The 24,013-nt window shown below is 44.2% G+C and overlaps 1 protein-coding gene across 3 annotated transcripts in view; it reads left to right on the top strand.

Annotated features, from left to right (window-relative positions):
* The window catches only part of LOC103462996 (serine/threonine-protein kinase BRSK2-like), a 118,726-nt gene extending 94,924 nt beyond the window's left edge, over positions 1-23,802 (top strand). The window contains exons 13-20 of one of the 3 annotated variants that reach the window (XM_081605578.1): positions 1,255-1,315; positions 12,997-13,621; positions 13,938-13,986; positions 14,356-14,479; positions 15,280-15,460; positions 16,322-16,414; positions 18,494-18,532; positions 21,204-23,802. In XM_081605578.1, coding sequence (XP_081461704.1) covers positions 1,255-1,315; positions 12,997-13,621; positions 13,938-13,986; positions 14,356-14,479; positions 15,280-15,460; positions 16,322-16,414; positions 18,494-18,532; positions 21,204-21,427 — 1,396 coding nt within the window. In that variant the 3' untranslated portion in view covers positions 21,428-23,802. The remainder of the gene's footprint in view (positions 1-1,254; positions 1,316-12,996; positions 13,622-13,937; positions 13,987-14,355; positions 14,480-15,279; positions 15,461-16,321; positions 16,415-18,493; positions 18,533-21,203) is intronic. The other 2 variants (XM_081605577.1, XM_081605579.1) reach the window with 2 other exon arrangements.
* Positions 23,803-24,013: the final 211 nt, after the last annotated feature.

Below are 24,013 nucleotides of genomic sequence, written 5' to 3'. Positions count from 1 at the left end.
GGCTTGAAATGAGTTTTAATCCTAATTTATGAATATTGTAGGTGTTTTGCTAAAAGCTAAAATGAATTATGAAACTAAAAAGCATCAAAAAGCCGTTCGGTCGGATAAAATCCAGTTTTTAAATGTAAAATGTTTTTCAGTGGATCCTCAGACTGCCTGCTTTTTCTGCCTCCTCTTGTTTCCTGTCGCCGTTTCTGCCGTTGAGGTCAAGAGTGTTTAATTATGATTTACTGCCTCCATCTTTTAATTTCCCACAAAGCGGAGCCAGGAAACATCAGCGTCTCGCCGCGTTTCCACGTCCCTCTTGACGACGTCGGAGCGGAAGAACGGGGGAAAATGAAAAGTTAATGAGACGAGAATAAAAATGGAAAATCTGATGATGAGGAGAAAGAAGCTGCAGAGCTGATGAAGAGAGACGTTGAAGCGAGTCGGCGTGTTGAAACGCTGACGAGTTTCCATCGGTTCGGACGCCGAAAGACGCAGCTCAAACTTCCTCCGTTTACTTTAATAAATCAAATAAACCAATAAAACATGATCACCGTGACGTCACTTCGTCGCTATCTGGGTCTTTTATTGAATCGCTGGGTGTTGAACTGGTTCCAGCATGAAAACCTTTTGATTCAGGACAGAAAAAAACCAGGACAATAAACAGGTTCACTTTGTTTAAAGGTCAAAGGTCATGCAGGCCATTAAGCCTTGTTCTCACTTAAATATAGAAATAATCGTTTAGAAACATTTTTAATCTCATTGCTGTTATTTTTAAATCTGTCCCTCCAGACATAGAGAAACTTAATGTTAAAGTCACTAAATCTGCAATATATTACTCAGTGGTAATGATGTGACATAGAAAGTGTCTGTTAGTCGTCATAACAGATTAATAAATTAGAATAAATCAGAATAAAATCATATTTAATCATCATGTCAGCATATCCAGCTGGTAAACACGTTTTTCTCCCCCAAAATGTTAATCCAATATTTCTTTTCACTTGTTTTATGTATATTATTACACAGACAGCATAGAACAATAAATACAAACTACATTACAACATTTTAAAATTGACAAATAAATAGACCAAAAAGTCGATTAGGAGGAATTTACTGTTGTTTTGATTTAAATATGAAATGTTTGGTTTGAGATCAGAAATTAAAAAGGTGGAATAGGAAGAAAAACAAGTTAATTTCTTAACTTATAATGAAGTAAGTTAGATTGAAGCCGTTCAGTTGCTGAATGTTAACCTGATGTCGTTGCTTCAGGTCGCGGTCGATCAGCGGAGCGTCCTCCGGTCTGTCCACCAGCCCCCTCAGCAGTCCCAGGGTAAGTCTCCGTCCCTCATCCAGCTGGCTGGCTCTGCTGGCATGCTGCGCGCACACACACACACACAACACACACACACCACACACACACACACACACACACACACACACACACACACACACACACACACACACACACACACACACACACAGTCTTCCATCTCAGACTGCCATCAGCAGCCACTTCAGACTTCATCCAGCCTGTGGGACGCAGAGCGACTCCTGAATGTTGGGACTTTTCATGGTGAAGTCCTTCAGCTCTGGTGAGAGGAGATGATGATGATGATGATGATGATGATGATGGACCAGCACTGGCGTCACACAGAGCTCCAGATGAAGTGATTCTGGATCTCAGATCCAGAGATGTTCTTCCATACGTGTCGACCCGCTGAACCGATCATCAGAGAATCTGTTCATTAGATAAGTCTCATTAATGTAATAAATTAGAAAATATGATTAATAAATTCAAAATTATGTTGTATTTGAAATCAATACAGCAGATGACCTTAACTGAGACGTTATCGTAGCTGAATTGATCCCTGTTTATTTATCTTAATCAATACAATAACTGACCCTGATCGCATTGTAGCAAATAACATGCTACCTGAGTTAGCTAGTGGTCATTTAATGCAAATAATGCTAACTGACCCAGAATCAGTTTCCTTTTTAATCATTAAAATGGTAAGAGCATAAATAAAGCACTAAATGATCTGATTACCATGTTAATATAATTAATGTGCTAACTGTAATATTTGTCAGCATAAGTAAACACTCAGCTTAGCGCACACTAGCATAATTAAAACACACACACACACACACACACACGCACACACACACACCACACGGTGGAGAAAAGGGCAACATTTCTGCAATAACTTGAATCCAGTTAAACAAAATATGAAATAATGAATTGTGGGATCGACTGTAATCCACCTCAATGACATAGCAGCAAATTATAAGCTAACTGCAATACTAGCATTAATATGCTAACCTAGCGATAGCTGACATGCTCAATATGTTAACTAACCTTTAGTGTGATATTAGCATAATTAACTTGTCAATATTTAGTATAAAAAGGTGACAGATGGCGACGCTAACTGTTAGCATGATAACGATGCTAACTGATGGTCTCCACTCTGAACTGGCTGCTTGGTCTTGTGTTTTTGGTCCACTGCGTTCTGTGGGTTCTGGCTGATCCGACCCGATCGCATCAGTCATCCTGTCAGCACTGAGCATGCTCTGGCTGCTCTCCCCGGCGGAGGGCTAAGCTAAACCTGTTAGCTGGTCACCAAGCTGCTAGGGATGCACCGACGTTCCAGAAGAAAAAGATGAGTAATTTAATTTAAAGTAATTTTCAGGTCAAAAGCTAAATGCGGATTAAAACTACATGGTTTGAACTCGGTGCATCCCTTCATGAATGCTTCACTGCTGCCTCCTGATTGGCTGATCACTCTGCTAATAGCATGTCCTGTTTTCTTTCTTTCTTGCACTCTCACCTCCTCCTGCCTGCTCCTCTCCTCCCACCGTTTTGTTCCATTTCTGGCTGTTTTAATCGTTTTTTCTTCTGTATTGGAATGAACTTTTTGGGCTGTGGTGTTCGGGCTTTCTCATTGGCTGACGCTGCTGTCACGTGTCACGCTGCATGGCCAACCGCAGCCCCACCGCCGGTCAACAGAAATAAAAACGGATGTTCAGATCTGAAAGACCAGGAAGAACCAGTACAGGAAAAACAGTCATTTTAACTGGATCGGCCTCCAGAGGAAGGTTTGAAACCATCAGTCCTTCTGGTGCCAGTGAAAGACGTGTTGCCGCGTTTTGTTGCCGCGTTTTGTTGCCGCCTGCAGGTTGCAGCCTGTTACCGTAGTCCAGCCAGTTAGCATCAGAGTTCGGTTCCACTGGTCAGAGAACCAGATTTCTGTTGAAGCAAACTGAACAGGCTGGTGTGAACGAACCATAAAACTCTGAAGATTTAAGGAAACTCAAACCAGAGACTGAAGCTGAAGCTCAGCCAGAGACTGAATCTCAGCCAGAGACTGAAGCTGAAGCTCAGCCAGAGGCTGAATCTCAGCCAGAGACTGAAGCTGAAGCTCAGCCAGAGGCTGAAGCTGAAGCTCAGCCAGAGGCTGAAGCTGAAGCTCAGCAAGAGACTGAAGCTGAAGCTCAGCCAGAGACTGAAGCTGAAGCTCAGCCAGAGACTGAAGCTGAAGCTCAGCCAGAGACTGAAGCTGAAGCTCAGCCAGAGACTGAATCTCAGCCAGAGACTGAAGCTGAAGCTCAGCCAGAGGCTGAAGCTGAAGCTCAGCCAGAGGCTGAAGCTGAAGCTCAGCAAGAGGCTGAAGCTGAAGCTCAGCAAGAGACTGAAGCTGAAGCTCAGCCAGAGACTGAAGCTGAAGCTCAGCCAGAGACTGAAGCTGAAGCTCAGCCAGAGACTGAAGCTGAAGCTCAGCAAGAGACTGAAACTGAAGCTCAGTCAGAGGCTGAAGCTGAAGCTCAGCCAGAGACTGAAGCTGAAGCTCAGCCAGAGACTGAAGCTGAAGCTCAGCCAGAGACTGAAGCTGAAGCTCAGCCAGAGACTGAAACTGAAGCTCAGTCAGAGGCTGAAGCTGAAGCTCAGTCAGAGACTGAAGCTGAAGCTCAGCCAGAGGCTGAAGCTGAAGCTCAGCCAGAGACTGAAACTGAAGCTCAGCAAGAGACTGAAGCTGAAGCTCAACCAGAGACTGAAGCTGAAGCTCAGCAAGAGACTGAAGCTGAAGCTCAGCCAGAGACTGAAACTGAAGCTCAGCAAGAGACTGAAGCTGAAGCTCAACCAGAGACTGAAGCTGAAGCTCAGCCAGAGGCTGAAGCTGAAGCTCAGCCAGAGGCTGAAGCTGAAGCTCAGCCAGAGACTGAAGCTGAAGCTCAGCCAGAGACTGAAGCTGAAGCTCAGCCAGAGACTGAAGCTCAGCAAGAGACTGAATCTCAGCCAGAGACTGAAGCTGAAGCTCAGCCAGAGGCTGAAGCTGAAGCTCAGCCAGAGACTGAAGCTCAGCAAGAGACTGAATCTCAGCCAGAGACTGAAGCTCAGCCAGAGGCTGAAGCTGAAGCTCAGCCAGAGACTGAAGCTCAGCAAGAGACTGAATCTCAGCCAGAGACTGAAGCTCAGCCAGAGGCTGAAGCTGAAGCTCAGCCAGAGGCTGAAGCTGAAGCTCAGCCAGAGGCTGAAGCTGAAGCTCAGCCAGAGACTGAAGCTGAAGTTCAGCCAGAGACTGAAGCTGAAGCTCAGCAAGAGACTGAATCTCAGCCAGAGACTGAAGCTGAAGCTCAGCCAGAGACTGAAGCTGAAGCTCAGCCAGAGACTGAAGCTGAAGCTCAGCCAGAGACTGAAGCTGAATCTCAGCCAGAGACTGAAGCTGAAGCTCAGCCAGAGACTGAAGCTGAAGCTCAGCCAGAGACTGAAGCTCAGCAAGAGACTGAATCTCAGCCAGAGACTGAAGCTGAAGCTCAGCCAGAGACTGAAGCTGAATCTCAGCCAGAGACTGAAGCTGAAGCTCAGCCATAGACTGAAGCTCAGCAAGAGACTGAAGCTGAAGCTCAGCCAGAGACTGAAGCTCAGCAAGAGACTGAATCTCAGCCAGAGACTGAAGCTGAAGCTCAGCCAGAGACTGAAGCTGAATCTCAGCCAGAGACTGAAGCTGAAGCTCAGCCAGAGACTGAAGCTGAAGCTCAGCAAGAGACTGAAGCTCAGCAAGAGACTGAAGCTCAGCAAGAGACTGAAGCTCAGCCAGAGACTGAAGCTCAGCCAGAGACTGAAGCTCAGCCAGAGACTGAAGCTGAAGCTCAACCAGAGACTGAAGCTCAGCCAGAGACTGAAGCTGAAGCTCAGCCAGAGACTGAAGCTCAGCCAGAGACTGAAGCTGAAGCTCAGCCAGAGACTGAAGCTGAAGCTCAGCCAGAGACTGAAGCTGAAGCTCAGCAAGAGACTGAAGCTGAAGCTCAACCAGAGACTGAAGCTGAAGCTCAGCCAGAGACTGAAGCTGAAGCTCAGCCAGAGACTGAAGCTCAGCCAGAGACTGAAGCTGAAGCTCAGCCAGAGACTGAAGCTCAGCCAGAGACTGAAGCTGAAGCTCAGCCAGAGACTGAAACTGAAGCTCAGCCAGAGACTGAAGCTGAAGCTCAGCCAGAGACTGAAGCTGAAGCTCAGCCAGAGACTGAAGCTGAAGCTCAGCCAGAGACTGAAGCTGAAGCTCAGCCAGAGACGTTCGTTCTGCTGACAGGAAGAAAGAGCCAAACAGTGGGAGGATTCAGCAGACGTCCTAACAATGGAGCTGAGAGGAAGCAGGGAATGACTCCATCTGAACCGCTCCAGAACCAGTCCAGAACTGCTCCAGAACCAGTCCAGAACTGCTCCAGAACCAATCCAGAACTGCTCCAGAACCAGTCCATCCGTCCACTGAGATTAAAACTCCACCATTTTGTCCTCTAAATCACATGAAGCTCAACTTCACCTAAAACCAACAGCTGGATGGTTGAACCTTGGACCCGGTTGGGTTTTCCAACAGAACTTTGGTTCCAGACTGGTTCTGACAGACGGCCTGTTCTGGAGTTGAGGTTCTGGAAGACTGGACCTCTAACTGGTCGGGATCTGATGGACCTGATTTTATTTAAATATTTGAGGCCAACAGAAAAAGAAAAGTTCAAATAAACCAATAAATGACATCATGAGTGGATGGAAACCAGCTAGTGGAGTTTGACCTCTGACCTCTGAATGCCTTTCCTGCTTTATTCCTCGACCTTTGCATGAACCGTTTCTCTTTTCGTTGATGAGGTTTTTTGGTTTCTCTGCCTGCTGACCGTCAGCCTCCTTTATGTGATCACCTCTCCTGTCTTTGTTTCCTTCCTGCCTCTTTGTTTTTTCTGTTCTTTTTTTTTTTTAGCAAATCTGTTTTCAGTAAAAGCTTGGATATCACAAACGCTAACTGCAGCAAGGAGGAAAGGTACGGCTCTGCTCCGATCCTCGTCTCGTTTAGTTTTGTCCCTTATTTTCCCTCCCAGACGTTGAAACTGGTTTTGTTTCCTGTAGTTTTTGTTCTTTTTGGGCAGAAAATGTTCAAATCTGAACCAAATGAAACGTCTAAAAAAAGGAACCAAACTCCAAAAGGTTAATAATCTGTTGGAAGTGTTTGACAATAATTATTCAAAAATACAAAATGCAGAGATGTGACTTTCTTTTTTTTTTTTACCTTGAGTCCCAACAGATTTACGTAATTAGAAATCTAAGATGCTTCAGTTTCCAGTGAAGTGTCCTAATAAAGTATATAATCATAACTGCCGACTCAGTAAAACCTTTAACCACTGAAATGCTAAAAATGTCCAACTCACCGTTTGAAGCCTCAGATAATCGACAGAGCAGAACCACATCCAACAAAAATGGTGTTTTTACATCCAGCAGGGTCAAATTAAAATACTCTAATTAAACATTTAGTCTATAATGAGTCTTTGGTCAATAATTCAACATAATCTGCTGCTGAAAACCTTTAAAATTTCCTTCAGTTTCTCAACGTTTTGGGTAAAAACTGGAGGAAATGTCAGGAATAAATCCAAAACACTGGAGTTAACTGAATGAATTTTAAATCAACATCTTAACTCTCCGCTTCCTTGTGTGACATCATGGGGGAAAAATCTAAAGTAACTCAGCCAAGGCATCAGGAGTAGAACCACAGAACCTCCGCAGGTCCGGTCCAGATCAACCAGCAGAGCAAACGGCAGCGAAACCTGCAGCCAGGCGGTTCAGGAAGGTTCTGCTCAGAGATGAACGGGTTTCAGTGAGAAATGTGAAAATAAACCCCAGTAGAAAACAGAAAATCTGACGGAAATGAGAACAAGATGAGCTGGAGAGTCAGTGAGTCAGGAAGAAACCATCAGAGTGAAGAAGAAACCATAGAAGAAGAAGAAACCATCAGAGTAAAGAAGAAACCATAGAAGAAGAAACCATCAGAGTAAAGAAGAAGAAACCATAGAAGAAGAAACCATCAGAGTAAAGAAGAAACCATAGAAGAAGAAACCATCAGAGTAAAGAAGAAACCATAGAAGAAGAAACCATCAGAGTAAAGAAGAAACCATAGAAGAAGAAGAAACCATCAGAGTAAAGAAGAAACCATAGAAGAAGAAACCATCAGAGTAAAGAAGAAACCATCAGAGTAAAGAAGAAGAAACCATCAGAGTAAAGAAGAAACCAAAGAAGAAGAAGAAACCATCAGAGTAAAGAAGAAGAAACCATCAGAGTAAAGAAGAAACCATAGAAGAAGAAACCATCAGAGTAAAGCATAATGGAAAACAGATCAACAGGCTCTGACCTGTGTCTGATATGAATCTGTTTCCTTCAGATCTGAGTGTTTGGACCCAAACTTTGTATTTTAAACAGCTTCAGTTTGCTGCAGTGTCCAAACTCTGCCAGCATGACGCCGAGGATGATGCAGACCAATCAAACCGTGAAATGAAATCCTGGATTCGTTTGTTTCCTGTGAGAGGAGCAGGAATGACGGCGTTGGACGGACGCCATGTTTGCTGCGGCAGGAAAACCCCGTTAGCGAGTCGTTTGTGGGCCTGGATGCAGATTAGCATAAATTAATTGGCAGGAATGCAGATGGAGGACAAACGGCTCTCAGCAGCCCGTTATCTCACTCATCGGCTAATCGGGGCGACGCGTGGAAACGACGCCTGTTGCAGCAGCAGGAACTAATTTAGCCGCCGCGATCCGGAGAGCTGCCGGCGTTCAGACTGGACGGCCGTCACCAGTAATGAGTTTATGTTAATGGAGCTCCTCGTGAAGTGGTGGAGGCGTGGTGGAGGCGTGGCCAGAGTCCGGCTGGATCAGGCGGTGATCCGATCAGCCGATCAGGATCAACAGCAGCACCTTCACTATAAAACGTCTGATGGAGCACATGGTGGTGGAGCTGAAGGAGGAGCTGCAGAAGGAGCTGCAGGAGGAGCTGCAGGTGGAACAGCAGGAGGAGCTGCAGGAGGAGCTGCAGGTGGAGCTGAAGGAGGAGCTGAAGGAGGAGCTGCAGATGGAGCTGAAGGTGGAGCTGAAGGTGGAGCTGCAGGTGGAGCTGCAGGTGGAGCAGCAGGTGGAGCTGCAGGTGGAGCTGCAGGTGGAGCAGCAGGTGGAGCTGCAGGAGGAGCTGCAGGTGGAGCTGAAGGTGGAGCTGCAGGTGGAGCTGAAGGTGGAGCTGCAGGTGGAGCTGAAGGTGGAGCTGAAGGTGGAGCTGAAGGTGGAGCTGAAGGTGGAGCTGCAGGTGGAGCTGAAGGTGGAGCTGAAGGTGGAGCTGAAGGTGGAGCTGAAGGTGGAGCTGCAGGTGGAGCTGAAGGTGGAGCTGAAGGTGGAGCTGCAGGTGGAGCTGCAGGTGGAGCTGAAGGTGGAGCTGAAGGTGGAGCTGAAGGTGGAGCTGAGGGGAGGGGAGGGGGGCTGCGGGTGGAGGGGGGGGGGGGGGGGGGGGGGGGGGGGGGGGGGGGGGGGGGGGGGGGGGGGGGGGGGAGGTGGAGCTGCAGGTGGAGCTGAAGGTGGAGCTGCAGGTGGAGCTGAAGGTGGAGCTGCAGGTGGAGCTGCAGGTGGAGCTGAAGGTGGAGCTGAAGGTGGAGCTGCAGGTGGAGCTGCAGGTGGAGCTGCAGGTGGAGCTGCAGGTGGAGCTGCAGGTGGAGCTGAAGGTGGAGCTGCAGGTGGAGCTGCAGGTGGAGCTGAAGGTGGAGCTGCAGGTGGAGCTGCAGGTGGAGCTGAAGGTGGAGCTGCAGGAGGAGCTGCAGGTGGAGCAGCAGGTGGAGCTGAAGGTGGAGCTGCAGGTGGAGCTGCAGGTGGAGCTGCAGGTGGAGCTGCAGGTGGAGCTGAAGGTTTAGCTGCAGGTGGAGCTACAGGTGGAGCCTCCAGTCCAAACCATCAGAATCATAAAATAATTAAACAGGGTGATGATGTCAGGATGTTATTAGGAATCAAACTCTTCAACCAATTGGACTTTTATTTTGAAGAGTTCCTACAGGGTGGAAAAATCTGGATTTCATCTATTATGAAGTCTGTATTTGCAGATTCCCAGACTTCATTCCCAGCGTATGAATGTCGGATTCACCCATTAACCCATTCATCCTCCTTGGTGTTTGGTCTCTATGAGCAGTGAAAGCTGCAACGCTCCACCTGTGAAAGTGAATCTGTTGTTTCAGACGATAAACCGGCTGAACAGAACAACATAAAGTCTGAATTCTTCAGAATCACCTGCCATGAATTCAGAATCTGTTGCTTTAAATACTTTAATATAAAGTTTTAAATTGATCAGCTGGAGTCTGAAAAACACGAAGGAATCCTGAAGCTCCACATGAAACTGGATCGAAACGGGAAACTTCTGGATAACAGGAGGAGAGATGCAGGTTGCTATAGTAATTCCCGCCTTTATTTGGAGGTGTGTGGCCCGCAGCATCACTCTTTTCGCCAAACAGAAGAAGAATCTGACTTTGACGTGTTTGGTAGACCTGATTCTGTCTGCAGTGATTTATGATAAAAACAACTTTATGTTCCAGTTTTCAATCAAATTTGAGCTGAAATCTGAGTGAATGTTGATGCTTTCATAGAAAACCATAAATCCTATTACTGAGTACTGAAACTAGATGAAATATCAGTTTTACTGTAAACATTTAGCATCAAACTGTCGGCTTGAAATGAGTTTTAATCCTAATTTATGAATATTGTAGGTGTTTTGCTAAAAGCTAAAATGAATTATGAAACTAAAAAGCATCAAAAAGCCGTTCGGTCGGATAAAATCCAGTTTTTAAATGTAAAATGTTTTTCAGTGGATCCTCAGACTGCCTGCTTTTTCTGCCTCCTCTTGTTTCCTGTCGCCGTTTCTGCCGTTGAGGTCAAGAGTGTTTAATTATGATTTACTGCCTCCATCTTTTAATTTCCCACAAAGCGGAGCCAGGAAACATCAGCGTCTCGCCGCGTTTCCACGTCCCTCTTGACGACGTCGGAGCGGAAGAACGGGGAAAATGAAAAGTTAATGAGACGAGAATGAAAAAATGGAAAATCTGATGATGAGGAGAAAGAAGCTGCAGAGCTGATGAAGAGAGACGTTGAAGCGAGTCGGCGTGTTGAAAACGCTGACGAGTTTCCATCGGTTCGGACGTTAATGACGCAGCTCAAACTTCCTCCGTTTGCTTTAATAAATCAAATAAACCAATAAAACATGATCACCGTGACGTCACTTCGTCGCTATCTGGGTCTTTTATTGAATCGCTGGGTGTTGAACTGGTTCCAGCATGAAAACCTTTTGATTCAGGACAGAAAAAAACCAGGACAATAAACAGGTTCACTTTGTTTAAAGGTCAAAGGTCATGCAGGCCATTAAGCCTTGTTCTCACTTAAATATAGAAATAATCGTTTAGAAACATTTTTAATCTCATTGCTGTTATTTTTAAATCTGTCCCTCCAGACATAGAGAAACTTAATGTTAAAGTCACTAAATCTGCAATATATTACTCAGTGGTAATGATGTGACATAGAAAGTGTCTGTTAGTCGTCATAACAGATTAAATAAATTAGAATAAAATCATATTTAATCATCATGTCAGCATATCCAGCTGGTAAACACGTTTTTCTCCCCCAAAATGTTTAATCCAATATTTCTTTTCACTGGTTTTATGTATATTATTGCACAGACAGCATAGAACAATAAATACAAACTACATTACAACATTTTAAAATTGACAAATAAATAGACCAAAAAGTCGATTAGGAGGAATTTACTGTTGTTTTGATTTAAATATGAAATGTTTGGTTTGAGATCAGAAATTAAAAAGGTGGAATAGGAAGAAAAACAAGTTAATTTCTTCACTTATAAATGAAGTAAAGTTGGATTGAAGCCGTTCAGTTGCTGAATGTTAACCTGATGTCGTTGCTTCAGGTCGCGGTCGATCAGCGGAGCGTCCTCCGGTCTGTCCACCAGCCCCCTCAGCAGTCCCAGGGTAAGTCTCCGTCCCTCATCCCAGCTGGCTGGCTCTGCTGGCATGCTGCTGCGCGCACACACACACACACACACACACACACACACACACACACACACACACACACACACACACACACACACACACACACACACACACACACACACACACACAGTCTTCCATCTCAGACTGCCATCAGCAGCCACTTCAGACTTCATCCAGCCTGTGGGACGCAGAGCGACTCCTGAATGTTGGGACTTTTCATGGTGAAGTCCTTCAGCTCTGGTGAGATGATGATGATGATGATGATGATGATGATGATGATGATGATGATGATGATGGACCAGCACTGGCGTCACACAGAGCTCCAGATGAAGTGATTCTGGATCTCAGATCCAGAGATGTTCTTCCATACGTGTCGACCCGCTGAACCAATCATCAGAGAATCTGTTCATTAGATAAGTCTCATTAATGTAATAAATTAGAAAATATGATTAATAAAATTCAAATTATGTTGTATTTGAAATCAATACAGCAGATGACCTTAACTGAGACGTTATCGTAGCTGAATTGATCCCTGTTTATTTATCTTAATCAATACAATAACTGACCCTGATCGCATTGTTAGCAAAATAACATGCTACCTGAGTTAGCTAGTGGTCATTTAATGCAAATAAATGCTAACTGACCCAGAATCAGTTTCCTTTTTTAATCATTAAATGGTAAGAGCATAAATAAAGCACTAAATGATCCTGATTACCATGTTAATATAATTAATGTGCTAACTGTAATATTATGTCAGCATAAGTAAAACACTCAGCTTTAGCGCACACTAGCATAATTAAAACACACACACACACACACACACACGCACACACACACACACACACGGTGGAGAAAAGGGCAACATTTCTGAAAATAACTTGAATCCAGTTAAACAAAAATATGAAAATAATGAATATGTGGGGATTGACTGTAATCCACCTCAATGACATAGCAGCAAAAATTATAAGCTAACTGCAATACTAGCATTAATATGCTAACCTAGCGATAGCTGACATGCTCAATATGTTAACTAACCTTTAGTGTGATATTAGCATAATTAACTTGTCAATATTTAGTATAAAAAGGTGACAGATGGCAACACTAACTGTTAGCATGATAACGATGCTAACTGATGGTCTCCACTCTGAACTGGCTGCTTGGTCTTGTGTTTTTGGTCCACTGCGTTCTGTGGGTTCTGGCTGATCCGACCCGATCGGATCAGTCATCCCCACAGCTTCCTGTCAGCACTGAGCATGCTCTCTGGCTGCTCTCCCCGGCGGAGGGCTAAGCTAAACCTGTTAGCTGGTCACCAAGCTGCTAGGGATGCACCGACGTTCCAGAAGAAAAAGATGAGTAATTTAATTTAAAGTAATTTTCAGGTGAAAAGCTAAATGAGGATTAAAACTACATGGTTTGAACTCGGTGCATCCCTTCATGAATGCTTCACTGCTGCCTCCTGATTGGCTGATCACTCTGCTAATAGCATGTCCTGTTTTCTTTCTTTCTTGCACTCTCACCTCCTCCTGCCTGCTCCTCTCCTCCCACCGTTTTGTTCCATTTCTGGCTGTTTTAATCGTTTTTTCTTCTGTATTGGAATGAACTTTTTGGGCTGTGGTGTTCGGGCTTTCTCATTGGCTGACGCTGCTGTCACGTGTCACGCTGCATGGCCAACCGCAGCCCCACCGCCGGTTTTTCGTCCCGCCCCAGTCCCCCGATCTGTGTCAGTCCCCGAACTGCAGCCCTACGCACCTGAACGGGGTGGGGCCCCGCGCGCCCTACCAGCCAAAGATGGGGTCCCCCCTCATGCACCCCCGCACGCAGACCCTCCCCGCCAAGCCCAAAGTGTCAGAGAAGCCCCTGCAGACCACCAGGTCCAACCCGCTGCCCCACACGGCCCAGACCCCCGGCACCCCCAAACCCGAGCCGTCCACGGCGAGCCAGCCCCTGGCCCCCAGCAGCCCGCGGACCAGACGCCACCCCCCCCTCACTATCCCCCCCAAGCTGTCCATCCCGCTGTCCCCGGTGCCCCCCCTGTCCCCGCTCCGCCGCCACCTTCACCCTGACCACAACGCCAAATCTGTCCCCATCACGCAGGTAACCCCCCACCCCTCCCCCAGGGGGAGCCCCCTCCCCACCCCGAAGGGCACGCCGGTGCACACGCCCAAGGACAGCCCGGCCGGCACGCCGAGCCCCACGCCGCCGCCGAGCCCGTCCATCGGCGGGATGCCCTGGAGGACGCGCCTCAACTCCATCAAGAACAGCTTCCTGGGCTCGCCGCGCTTCCACCGCCGGAAAATGCAAGGTATGATGGGAAAACGCTGCGGTTTCACTTCGTCTGATCCAATTCACCCAAACAGATATTCATCAAAATGCAGCACAAAAACAAACAAAGCGCTCTGGCTTTACCTGCAGCAGCTGAAGGTTTAGCTTGTATTTGTAACAGTCACTGAAAACAGGAACCATGAAGCTGGGCTGTGGTTTGGTCCGTCGCATCCCAGATCAATTAAGTTATGATTCAAGGTGAAGAGTAGTTCCTTATAATCGTATGAATGAATGTAGGAAAACTGAATGTGCTGATTGGACAGCAGGAGTTGATCCGGATGTGTGTCTGTCTGCAGTTCCCACCCAGGAGGACATGTCCAGCCTGACCCCAGACTCGTCTCCAGAGTGAGTTCAGCTCTTCCTGCCGTCCGTTACATGAAACCAGCCAGTGAAGCTGAAGGAAAGGTGGGAAAGTGACGGAGGAAAGCAGCTGGATGAGTCAGCTGACGCCATGTTGCTGCTCCGGAGTCACACCGTTATAAATAACTTAAACAGAAATAGAAAGGCTGGCGTCACCCAGCAGATTAATCTGAAGATTTATTCAAACGTCTGTTTGTCTCGTGACGTTTCCTGAGGATCCTCAGGTTTACCACACAAAGTCAAATTCATGCAGCTTTAAGGATTTTCCAGGAGTTTCCCAGGTTTTCCAGCATGTTGTTAGTGTGACACCTGAACGATGTTTTTGTTTTGGTGACTCCTGATTGGTCCCTGCAGGCTGGCTAAGAAGTCGTGGTTTGGGAACTTCATCAACCTGGAGAAAGAGGAGCAGATCTTCATCGTGATCCGGGACAAACCTCTGAGCTCCATCAAGGCCGACATCGTTCACGCCTTCCTGTCTGTGAGTGGAACAGTCAAAGCCCGATCCGCTGACTGGACAGAGGAGACCAGCTGCTCATCTTCAGGTTCTGGTCAGATCCTCAGGCGGAAAACTCAAAAAGTTTGGAGTAAAAAAACATTCCTGGAATTTTTAGAATAAAATATTTTAATTAAAACATGTAAATATAAACTATAACTAGTCAGAACCATAAACACAGAAGGCAAAGATTCTCAAAGTCAGATTCTGCTTTAAACTCGGATATTAAAGGCTCACTGTGAGTGAAGTGGGGACACCTAGTGGCAGCAGTGCAAACTGCAGCCGGTATTTATCGTGTTGCTGGTATGAAACAGAAACGTTCTGGTTCAATCCGACAGACGTTCGACACGTCGGAGGATTTCTGCTCGGCGTTAACCGTTCCTCTGCTGCTGAAGATGATGGAACCAGCAAGCAACATTTAGATCGGCCTAGTCAAAGTCTGGACTTAAATCTGACCTTAAACAGGAAGTTCATGCTGGATTTTCAGGAAATATTATTTAGTTGATTTGGATCATTTTTCTTCTCCCTAATAAATCAATGTAATCATTTTTAAAAACGTATTCAGGTCATCTGGTGTCGTTTCCTGTTTGTGCCTAAAGAAAAATGTTTTTATTTCTCACTGGAAGCAAAACGTTTGATCTGATCTGAACCTGAAGCGAGCTTCAGATTGAGTGTCCGGTCGGCCAGACGCTGACGCTGCGCAACGTCTCGGCGCGTTTAAGCCGCCCCATCCGTCACGCCGCCGCTCTGTGTGTGTGTGTGTGCGTGTGTGTGTGTGTGTCCAGATCCCCAGCCTGAGCCACAGCGTCATTTCTCAGACCAGCTTCAGGGCCGAGTACAAATCCACGGCCGGTCCCACGGTTTTCCAGAAGCCGGTCAAGTTCCAGGTGGACATCACCTACACGGAGAGCAGCGGCGCCACCAAGGAGAACGGCATCTACTCCGTCACCTTCACCCTGCTGTCAGGTACACACACACACACACACCGCACAGGTTAGCAATCCCCACAGGCACCCAAACTTACACTCCAGAGTAGAACTACATCAACATATTTTTACTCAAATAAAGATGAAAAGTAGCCGTACAATAAAGTATTTAAGATTAAAAAGTATTTGGTAAAAAGCGACCGATCAAAACATTGGTTGAATATTTTACATCACATCATCACTCAGGTGGAAATGTTGGCATTTTAAAGATCAAAATGAAACAATTACAAAATCAGTCAAGAGAAAATTTTGTTTTTTCAATCTAAAACTAGTAAAACTAACAGAAACTGTCTAAACATGTTTGTTCTTCATTCAGTGAAGTTACTCAGAGGAACAGCAGTTAAAATAAATAAATAAAAGTATTTTTTCCCAAAAAGTTACTCAAGTAAATGTAACTATTTGCTACATAATTATTGTAATCAATAGCCAGTTTTCCGTTTACCAAAATTTGATATTTTAGTAAATTTGCTTAATGCTAAACTCACCAATTTTGAATTTTTGATACGTAGCTTTGGGGTCAACATGAGGTGATTATTTATTTATTTATTTATTGGTCTTATTGAAATCACAGTGAAAACACATGATCAACATGTTACCACTGGCAAAGACCACAAAGACGACGACAGGAAGTTGGACGTGATTTTAACTGCGTTTTTAATTGCAGTATTGTGGGAGTTTTTTTGTGGAATATTGACAAAGTTTTGTACATTATAAAGGTTGTTACTGAGTTTAACGTCTGAAGACAGATGGTTGGACTGGACTAACTTTAGAGAATCACAGTCTGTGAATCAGATTTAAATGTCTTGTTTCTAAGCAGGTTTCTGTTGGTTCTTCCTGTCAGGTCCAAGTCGGCGTTTCAAGCGCGTGGTGGAAACCATCCAGGCGCAGCTGCTCAGCTCCAACGACCAGCCGGGCATCCAGCCGCAGATATCCGGTAAGTCCAGCTCTTCCTCCTCTTCCTCTTCCTCATCCACAGCACCTCGGCTCGGATCGGCACCGCTTTAGCGCTCCCCATCTCCCCGTGCATGCTCCCCCCGCCCCGTCCCATCCCATGGCGCGCACGCCGTCCTGCGCAGTAAGCCGGCGCCGTTTCTGGACGATCAGTAGGCGTAGTTCAGCCTCCGGACAGCAGGGGTCTCACTCAGCGCTGCGGGCCGACCCGGTTCTTGTTCTGATCAGAAAGACGCACTGAAGGGAAGAAAGCGTGACTGTGTCCTCCAGGTGTCTGTCTGTCCCTTTCTTCATGTCCTCACTGTGGTTGTTGGCTTGGTAACGGCTCCCTCTTGTGGTGAAGAGCAGCAGCTACAAGCTGGGGATCCGTTATCAGAACCCATCGCTCCTCCACGCCGCCCTGCTTCCCATCATGCACTGCTTCACTCCAAACCCTCCTGGATGGACTGAACCACCAGCATGCTCCATGGAAACCCAAACCCAGACACGCCTGGACCGGATCAGAACCGGATCGAACCGGGATCCTGGCCTGGTCTGGGTTTGTGTTTTCTGGTTCTGGATGAGCCGCCATCTTGGTCCATTAAGAAGGAACCTGCATGTCCAGCTGTCCTCATGTGACCCTGATGACCTTCTGTCCGTCCGTCTGTCGGTTTGATAAACTGAATGTTAACCCCTTCATTCCACGTCAGCGTCTAGAGGTCAAGGTTCAAAAGGTTTGGAGAAAACCTCCATCATCATCATCATCATCATCATCACATTTTAACATTCAGAAGTTCTTACACTCTGTAAAAAATATACACTGTAAAAACACAAAATATTACCAAGTATTTTGGTTTCCACCTGAATTAAGACAAAACTAGTTTTTCACCTTAAAATTGATTTTTAAAGAACTAAAAACAGATTTTTTTTAATAATGTGGAAATAAAATTATAAGTGAAATAATCTGAAACTAGTAAACTTTTAATAAATAAAGTTGCTTGTAAGTCAGTTTTGTCTTAAATCCAGTGCTCTAACATTTGTGCAATAGAAACTAGACAAAAATACTTGGTAAGATTTTGTGTCTTTGCAGTGAAATAATTTCTTTAATGTGAATTTTATCCTGTAGAATTAATCCATCAAACATCCAAAGTTCTTCTAATCTGTCAGATTGTGAGAACATCTCTGACCCGCAGCCCAGATTTCCTGTCAGATCATTTCTGGACTCTCAAAGGGAAATTAAAAGCCTCAACTGATCGTCTGAGTATCTCCAGAGTCGTTCTGGTGGTTAATGCTGTGGCAGGAAAAACCTCCAATAGCAGTCAGTCTAACAGTGAATCTGAAGAGACCTCTAACTGAAGACTGTCATGATATGCTAACATCTCGATTTCCGGGCGCTGCTAATCCGCCTCATTTGCTTTTGCTGCTCCTTCATGTTCTTAAATCACAGGATGTCTCTGATTTTCAGGAAAAGTTTTTGCAGGTTCTCCATAAAAGGCATCAAATGACATTTATTTAGCTTCTAGATTTGAAGGTTTGTTGATTCTTTTCTCTCTTGAATCAGTTTTAAATTTTTGGCCTTGATTTGAGTTAAATTACAGAACCTGAACTTTTTCCTGTCCCTGAGAAACAACCAACAGATTCTCCTAAAACAGTTTTCTACTTTTATCTAGGAAATAATCTTTTTTAATCATGTAATTCACCATTAATTGTGTAAACTGACGTGTTTTAACATTTGAACAAACGATAAGTTTTCTAAGCTCATGCAGTTTAGCAAAACAAACGTCGTTGATGAATCAGAGAAAACAGTTTCTACCATATTTTCTACGTCTGGTTGAGTTTCACTGATTATTCTCTGAAAGCAGCTGCAGATATCAGATATTTTCTGCGTCTTGTCAGGACAAGAGACGTTCTTTCAGTCTTAGAAAAGGAAATGTTTAAGTTTAGTCGTGTTTTTAACGGTAAATTGGCCGAAATTAAGCCGTAAAGGTGAAGAGCGAGTGGAGGGAAGGAGGCGAGAGCGTTGGCGTCTCTGGAGGTTTGTGGTGGGTGTTTGAAGTGCTGCGTCTCTGTCCTCTCCTCCCAGACGCCTCCCAGCGCTCAGCCAGTAAATCCTCCAAACGCGGTAAGACCCAAACGGACTGGGAGTTCTGGTTAAACTGGATCCACTTCTGGCTTCTAACACGTCACAGCAAAGTCTCTGCAGCTTGTCACCAGCACCACCAGTCCGAACTAACACCTGTGTTTGACAGAGTCGTGAAAATTCATCTTAACAGGTCATTTATGTTCAAAGGTGTTTTTTACAGCAATTTGAGATCAAATTTAGTTTTAATTTAAAAAAAAAAACATCTAAAGTATTTAAAGAAATAAGAGATTTAGATATTTTAAAGTTATTCTAAGAACAAACTAAATTACATTTTTCTGACCTTGGTCATCATGTGCATCGGCATAATGAATTTTAAATGTATAAAACTGTATTTAAATATAATTTTTTATTTTTAATACGTTCACTAGCTTATTTAAACAAATTCTTCATTTCTGATCAGGTTAAAAAAACTAGCTGCAAGCAGAAAATTGTAATATACATTAAAAACTCAAAAATATGACATTATATCTGTAAAGTTTTGCTAAAATCTGTAAAAAATCTAAAAAAAAAGTTTTAAATAATTGAATAAACTAAATAAATCTGATATTTAACCCAACAACATAAAGTTTGTGTTCCGTCCCAGATGAATAGTTTCTGCTCTGTTTTGGTTTTCCTGTGATCGTCGTGGTGCAGGAGAAATGATTTGATAAGATGAATGTGGTTCTGTCTGGTTCTGTCACCTCACTGTGGGTCGGCCGTCGTTCCACAAAACCGTTCCAGAACCAAGAAAATAAAAATCACTGGCACTAAATACAAACACTGACGTAAACATGTGATGTTGGGGAGGAGAAATGGTAAGTTGCCACGACGACGGCACATTTATCACAACCAAGGACCATCAGCTCCCAAACACTGTTCTGCACCAACTCTGGCGTTTGTTTTATTGTTGCATGATTATTATTGACTGATTATTAACAATATATCTGTTCAAACTAATGGATGCACTTGTGTGAGTTCTGTGATGGATGTTGACGATGATGCTGGGTTCAAAACGGGTTCTGGAAGACGTTAGAAATGAGAACAGTCACGTTAAATTTAGGCTGATATCGTGATTCGTTAACGTTGATATTATGGCCGATGAACATTTTCATGACTAAACGTGGGCCATGTCTCTGTCCTCAGCCTCTGTGGATACTAAGCAGCTATTACTGTGATTTTTGGTCCATTTTCAATTTTCCCGTCATGCAACAACGTAGCTTTAGATCGTAGCTACTAGCTAACTGTGGACTTTGATTTTAACTTTAACCACTGTGACATTTTTACATTTGTAATTCAGGTTTTATCTATTAAAAGCTATAAGACATCACAGCTGGATGAACACTTGATTAGTTTTAGTCTTGTTTTATAATAGTTTATATTTGTTGTTGATAAAAATCTGTTATTCACATCAGTTATTGTCCATCTAATTGATTTTAGTTTTATCTACCTTTAGGAAAAAGTTGCATCTGTTTAAGACATAAAGTTGGTTCTATGATAGATTAAGTTGGAGCTCCTTTGCAGAATCTCTGATGAAATGTCTTCCAGTGCTTCTTTTGGGCCTTCATCACGCAGGAGAAACTGAGACTGAAGTTAAATCTGAATAAATTACGACGGAACCATCAGAACTAAAACTAAAACCGATTATCATTTTGTCCAAATGTAAACCAGTGATGGGGATGTAAAGGATTTGCTGGCAAACTGAAACTGGCACCAGGGGCCAGTATTTATATCACAGGCGGTCACCGAAGCATCCAACAGTCAGTGAGTGAAGGTCATCAGATCCACCAATCAGTTTTCAGGTAAAGCAACACGATTTGGTGCTGATGCTTCAAACACCAGATTCTGACTGAATGTAGCCAACTTTGAGTTTTCTTCCTGTCGTAACAACTTCCACACCGAAGAGTGTTACAGTTAGCACAGTATGATGCATTCACTGACTAGAAAAACAGTCAGCTCTTTGGGTTTCTTCCAGTTGACTTTTAGCCACGTTTAGTTCCAGCATCAGGCCTGTGGGGGAGGATCCACACCAGCTCTGTTCAGTCCGCTTTAAAAACTCGTTTGTCTGGAAAGTTTGGGCAGGTGGGATAAAATCTGACGCCACTTCGTTTCAGTTTCCATTTGGTGAAGAAGGAAGTTGTGCTCAGTGTTTTCATCAGAGGTTTTAGTGTTGTTTCCTTCAGTGGTTCTTAGTGCAGCGCCCCCACAGGCCAGGAGGGGAACAGGTGGGTTGGACTCAGAACCAGAGCAGCTGGAGGTGAGCAGATGATCCAACCTTGGTTCCCAGTAAAACCGCGTCCACAGGACAATCGGAAGAAAAAACATCTTTAGAGATCGAGGTACCACCTGGTTCTCATGCTAACCTGAAAGGAACACCATCAACCTCCAGAGGGAGCCACTGTGTCTGGAGACCTTCACTAACTGCAGGATGCTTCAGCAACCGCCTGATGTTTCATGACAGACCTCTGGTATCTGCTGACCTGTCAGCTCAGTAATCAGATTACTTGCATACATGTGACGGTTTAAATGTAAACCACTTCCCTGTCGGTCTCCTTTTCTCCTGCTCCACTCCTCATCTCATCACCTCCTCTTCTTCTCCTCATGTTGACCCCATTGCTCATCTGTTGTTTGTTCTCTCTCTCTTTTTGTTTTTCTTTTCTTCCCGTCTGTGTAGGCAGCCCGTTGAGTAACTTCTTTGACGTAATTAAACAGCTTTTTTCAGACGAGAAGAACATCCAGGCGTCGCACTCCCCAGGCGCCCCTACCTCGACTAGTTCCCCCACCAAGCATGCCCCCGGCAGCAGGCCCAGCCAGACCCCGCCCAATGACTCTAAATGCCCCCCAGGCAAAGACAAAACAAAGATGGCCGCCAGCAACAGGACACAGGAGCACCCTTAAGGAGCAGTAGCTGTGCATGACTAGATGAGAAGCAGGAATCAGGTCATTAAGAAGCAGAGAGCTGCTAACTTTGCCCTTTAGCTCCGAGTGAAAGTTAAAAAATAAAATCTACTTTTTGCCTATAAATTTTGTACTGTATAATGGGAATGGCTCAGTTTAAAAGTCGATCAGTATTTTAAGAACTAGTAGCAAATGTAGCTTTGCTGTCCCTCCCTTGTGTCCCTCTGTGTCCTCCTCACATGTGTGATGGCTTGACTTGTCTCTGCCACCAGGGATCATCCATAATAGCTATTAACCTCGACGGCTCCTCAGCTGCAGCCCGCTCACGGCCCGCCGCCACCGAACCGAGCCCGACGCTGAGGGAAAGGCGGAGCATCCCTTTTTGATTCGCCCAACATTACCAAACGCAGACCATCTCAGAAGAGTTTAAAAAGGAAAAAAAGGCCTTAAGACAGTGATGTTTGTCCTCCTCTTCATCCTTTTTCTTCCAGTTTTCCCCACATGTACATACAAAAAACTACAAAACTGACTCCTTTATGGGATTTCCTGACTTGAATCGGTGGCAGACGGAGGGACGGACTCTGCTTTCTTTTAAACGTTGAGTTTTTTGTGACTGATTCTGGCAAACCAGGACAGTACAGGAGGTTCTGTGATGCTCTAAAGATGAATGATCTCTTTTGTTGTACAGGCCAGTTGATGATCTGTGTTGTGACATTAGGTTGATTCAGTTGATTTGTATTTAAGTTCAGGTGTGGTCACACCAGAAAGGGATTGATCCGTTAGCCGTTAACCTGGCATTCTTTCTCCTAAACCTCGTTTATTTAAGTTCTCCAAGTTTGATGAGATGCAGAAACTTAAAATGAACAATTTGTTGGATGCAAAGTTTACATTTACCCACTTTAGCTCATCTTCAGTACTTCAAGTGGCTGTCGTTAGCATAGCTATTGTTAGCATAGCTGTCGTTAGCTATGCTAAGCCGTCGCTGCTCAGTCACATGCTAATGACAGCCTGTCGTTTGTTTACGACCGATAGATACTGCACCATTAATTTGAAAAACTTTTCTTCTTCTTTATTTACAAACAATGATTTTACTGATTATAGAAGAGAAATGAAAATTTCAAAGATTTTTTTAAAACTCGATTTATAAAACTTGAGCCTAGAACTGCAAGGCTTACCTTTAGAGAAACATTACAGAAAACATCCTTGATGCTAGCGCCACCTTCTGGTCCAATTATTAAAGTAGAAAAGGTGCCATTCTGGGGCCTTATTGGCTGTTTGACACAACACACATACATAAAAGCACCAGATGGATTTTTGTTCTCATGGGTTTTCTGTTTAAAGCAGATTATTTTTTGCAGCTGGCGCCCTCTGCTGTTGGTCTAGCAGATTACAACTCTAAAGTTTATGTAATTATTTGTACAGTTTTTAATTGATTTTGGTTTTGACCGGTTCTGGTGTGACCACGTTGTTAGTAAATCGTCTTTCTGTTATGTTGCACTTTCGACAGCACTTCAGTTACATTAAAGTGATTTTTTTTTTTTTTTTACATTTTGTTATTCAGGTTATTTTTTGTAATATCTGCAGGTTTCAGACAATATTGAACTGCACTGAATATTTTTCTATTTTAATGCATTTTTTCATGCGCTATTTATCAGTTATTTATATCAAAGATGTAGAGAATGTTCCTGAAATTGATTATTTAAAAATATTTTTCTCATGCTTAATTTATTTTTCTTTTCCCTTTTTGTTGTTTTTTGATGAGAGAAACTTTGTAATATATGTTTGAAACTAATTTGTTGTATTTAAGAATGTAGATTTAGCCTCTTTGGGAGGAAACCCCCTCTGTTGGGCCAATGAAGACTCAAACATCCATCGTGTAAATAAGCAGTTTTCCTGACAAGCTTATTTTAAAAACCAGGGGGATTCCTGTTCTTAGCTTTGACCTTTGACCTCGTACGGTTGTTTGCATGTTCAGCATTCGTCTTTTCTTTGCATGTCGCTGTTGAAATGTTCACCCGTTCCCTTTTTCTGTCTAGGTTTTTATGCATTTTTTTAATCTGAGCTTTTTCATTCATTTTACCTTCAGATGTTATTTTTTATATTCGTTCTTTTGCCAGCCGCCTCCTTCCTCCCCTTTATATTTGACTACTGTAAGCACACAGTAAACATGCAAAGCATCCTAACCACTCATGTTTCTCGGAGACGGACTCGGTTCAGAGGAAACCTAAAGCAATACCTCCCATCTTCGCTTTTTCTACTGCGGGAATCCAGAGCACACTGACCGGACTCGGAGCAGGAGAACCACTGGCAGCGTTTTCCCTTGTGATGTTACTGTGAACAAATTCAGTGCTAAAGGAATAAATCTGTTGACTTTGGCAGGTTTCATACTTCATGAGGTTTATTTATTCACAAATATTAAGTTTTAACTGACTGAGTGAAAACGGCACGATGGGAAATTATTTCTAATAACTGGGATTATCAACGTTAACGGATCTGATTAATCTGAAAGTTTAAAGCGTTAATATTATGTAGTAGTTTGATTAATCTGCGCTTTGTGTGAAAGTAAACCTGAAAACCAGCTGGGTC

This window comes from Poecilia reticulata, chromosome 3 (assembly GCF_904066995.2).
Source record: "Poecilia reticulata chromosome 3, P_reticulata-male-v2, whole genome shotgun sequence".
NCBI lineage: Eukaryota > Metazoa > Chordata > Actinopteri > Cyprinodontiformes > Poeciliidae > Poecilia > Poecilia reticulata.
The sequence above is the reverse complement of the archived record's forward strand: the minus strand, read 5'-3'. Positions and strand labels throughout refer to the sequence as shown.